Below are 1,537 nucleotides of genomic sequence, written 5' to 3'. Positions count from 1 at the left end.
TATAACCATACATTAAATTTCGAAAAAAAAATCTTGAACACATATAATGATATAATTCTACATATAGACAAAAATACCAATCCCAATAATTGAACAAAACCTTTTCACCATGTCCACCACCGTGCTCGAAACCACCGGCATCTCCCCTCCTCCCGGCTCCGCCGCCGAGCTGACGGTCCCGCTCTGCTTCTTCGACATCGGGTGGCTGCATTTTCACCCCATCCGCCGCCTCATCTTCTACAACCACCCTTGCACCGAGGCCGAATTCTCCTCCACCATCGTTCCAAACCTCAAACACTCCCTCTCTCTCACCCTCCAACACTTCCCCCCCGTCGCCGGAAACCTCCTCTACCCTCTCGACACCGAAAAATCCCGCCCCTTCCTCCGCTACGTCTCCGGCGACACCGCCCCCCTCACGATCGCCGTCTCCGGGCGCGACTTCGATGAACTCACCGGCAGCCACGCCCGAGACTCCGACCAATTCTACGAATTCCTCCCCCCGATGCCCCCGGTAACCGAGGAGGAAAATTACAAAATTGCCCCTCTCATCGCCCTCCAGGCTACGCTCTTCCCCGGCCGCGGGATCTGCATCGGGGTGAGCAATCACCACTGCCTCGGCGACGCGAGGTCTGTGTTCCGATTCGTCTCGGCCTGGGCCGAGACGAATCAAAGCGGCGGAGATGGACGGTTTTTAAACTGCTTATCGCCGCCGCTTTTTGATAGATCTGTATTTGGAGATATCAAGGGCATAAGCGACAATTTATGGAGCACTACGAGGAATATTCCCTTGACTCAGTCAAGTTTGCCTGTGCCTACTAACAGAGTCAGGGCCGCGTTCACACTCCGTCAATCCGATATTAAAAAACTCAAGGATTTTGTTATGACGAAAAAGCCTGGCCTAGTTTACATCTCTACTCTCGCTGTCTCGGTGGCGTACACGTGGAGTGCCGTGGTGAAATCCGCGGCCACAGCAGGGGAGGCGGCGGACGAGGATGGGACCGAGGTGCTCTTTTTGCCGGTGGACGGAAGGGGGCGGCTGAACGCGCTGGTCGACCCGCCGGTGCCGGTGAATTACTTCGGGAATTTCTTGGGCGCCGTGGCGGCGACGGTGGAGCATAAGAAGTTGGCGGCGGAGGAAGGATTTGTGGCGGCAGCAGAGGCGATTGCGGATATGATCAAGAACCGAGTGTATAATAAAGAGAATTTTTTGAATGATTTGGAAAATCTGTTGTCTGAGATGTTGAAATTGGCGGGGTTGAGTAAATTTGGAGTTTCCGGTTCGCCGAAGTTTGATTTCTCGAATGCGGATTTCGGATGGGGAAAGGCGAGGAGGTTCGAGTTTTTGTCAATAGATGAGGAGAAGTATTCCATGTCGTTGTGTAATTCGCCGGATTTCGAAGGCGGTTTGGTGGTCGGAATTTCGCTACCGAGAAAGAGAATGGAAGCTTTTGCGACCATTTTTGAAGATGGCCTTAAATTTTAAGAATGCTTGTGTGAAAATTTTGGTTTTACAATTTGATTATTAGTTTCAGTTTTA

The 1,537-nt window shown here is 51.8% G+C and overlaps 1 protein-coding gene across 1 annotated transcript; it reads left to right on the top strand.

Annotated features, from left to right (window-relative positions):
- Positions 1-1,537, top strand: LOC125195882 (malonyl-coenzyme:anthocyanin 5-O-glucoside-6'''-O-malonyltransferase-like). The gene has a single exon (XM_048094158.1). The coding sequence runs from the start codon at positions 110-112 to the stop codon at positions 1,481-1,483; it is 1,374 nt and encodes a 457-aa protein (XP_047950115.1). The 5' UTR covers positions 1-109; the 3' UTR covers positions 1,484-1,537.

This window comes from Salvia hispanica, chromosome 6 (assembly GCF_023119035.1).
Source record: "Salvia hispanica cultivar TCC Black 2014 chromosome 6, UniMelb_Shisp_WGS_1.0, whole genome shotgun sequence".
In the NCBI taxonomy this organism is placed as follows: Eukaryota; Viridiplantae; Streptophyta; class Magnoliopsida; order Lamiales; family Lamiaceae; genus Salvia; species Salvia hispanica.
The sequence above is the reverse complement of the archived record's forward strand: the minus strand, read 5'-3'. Positions and strand labels throughout refer to the sequence as shown.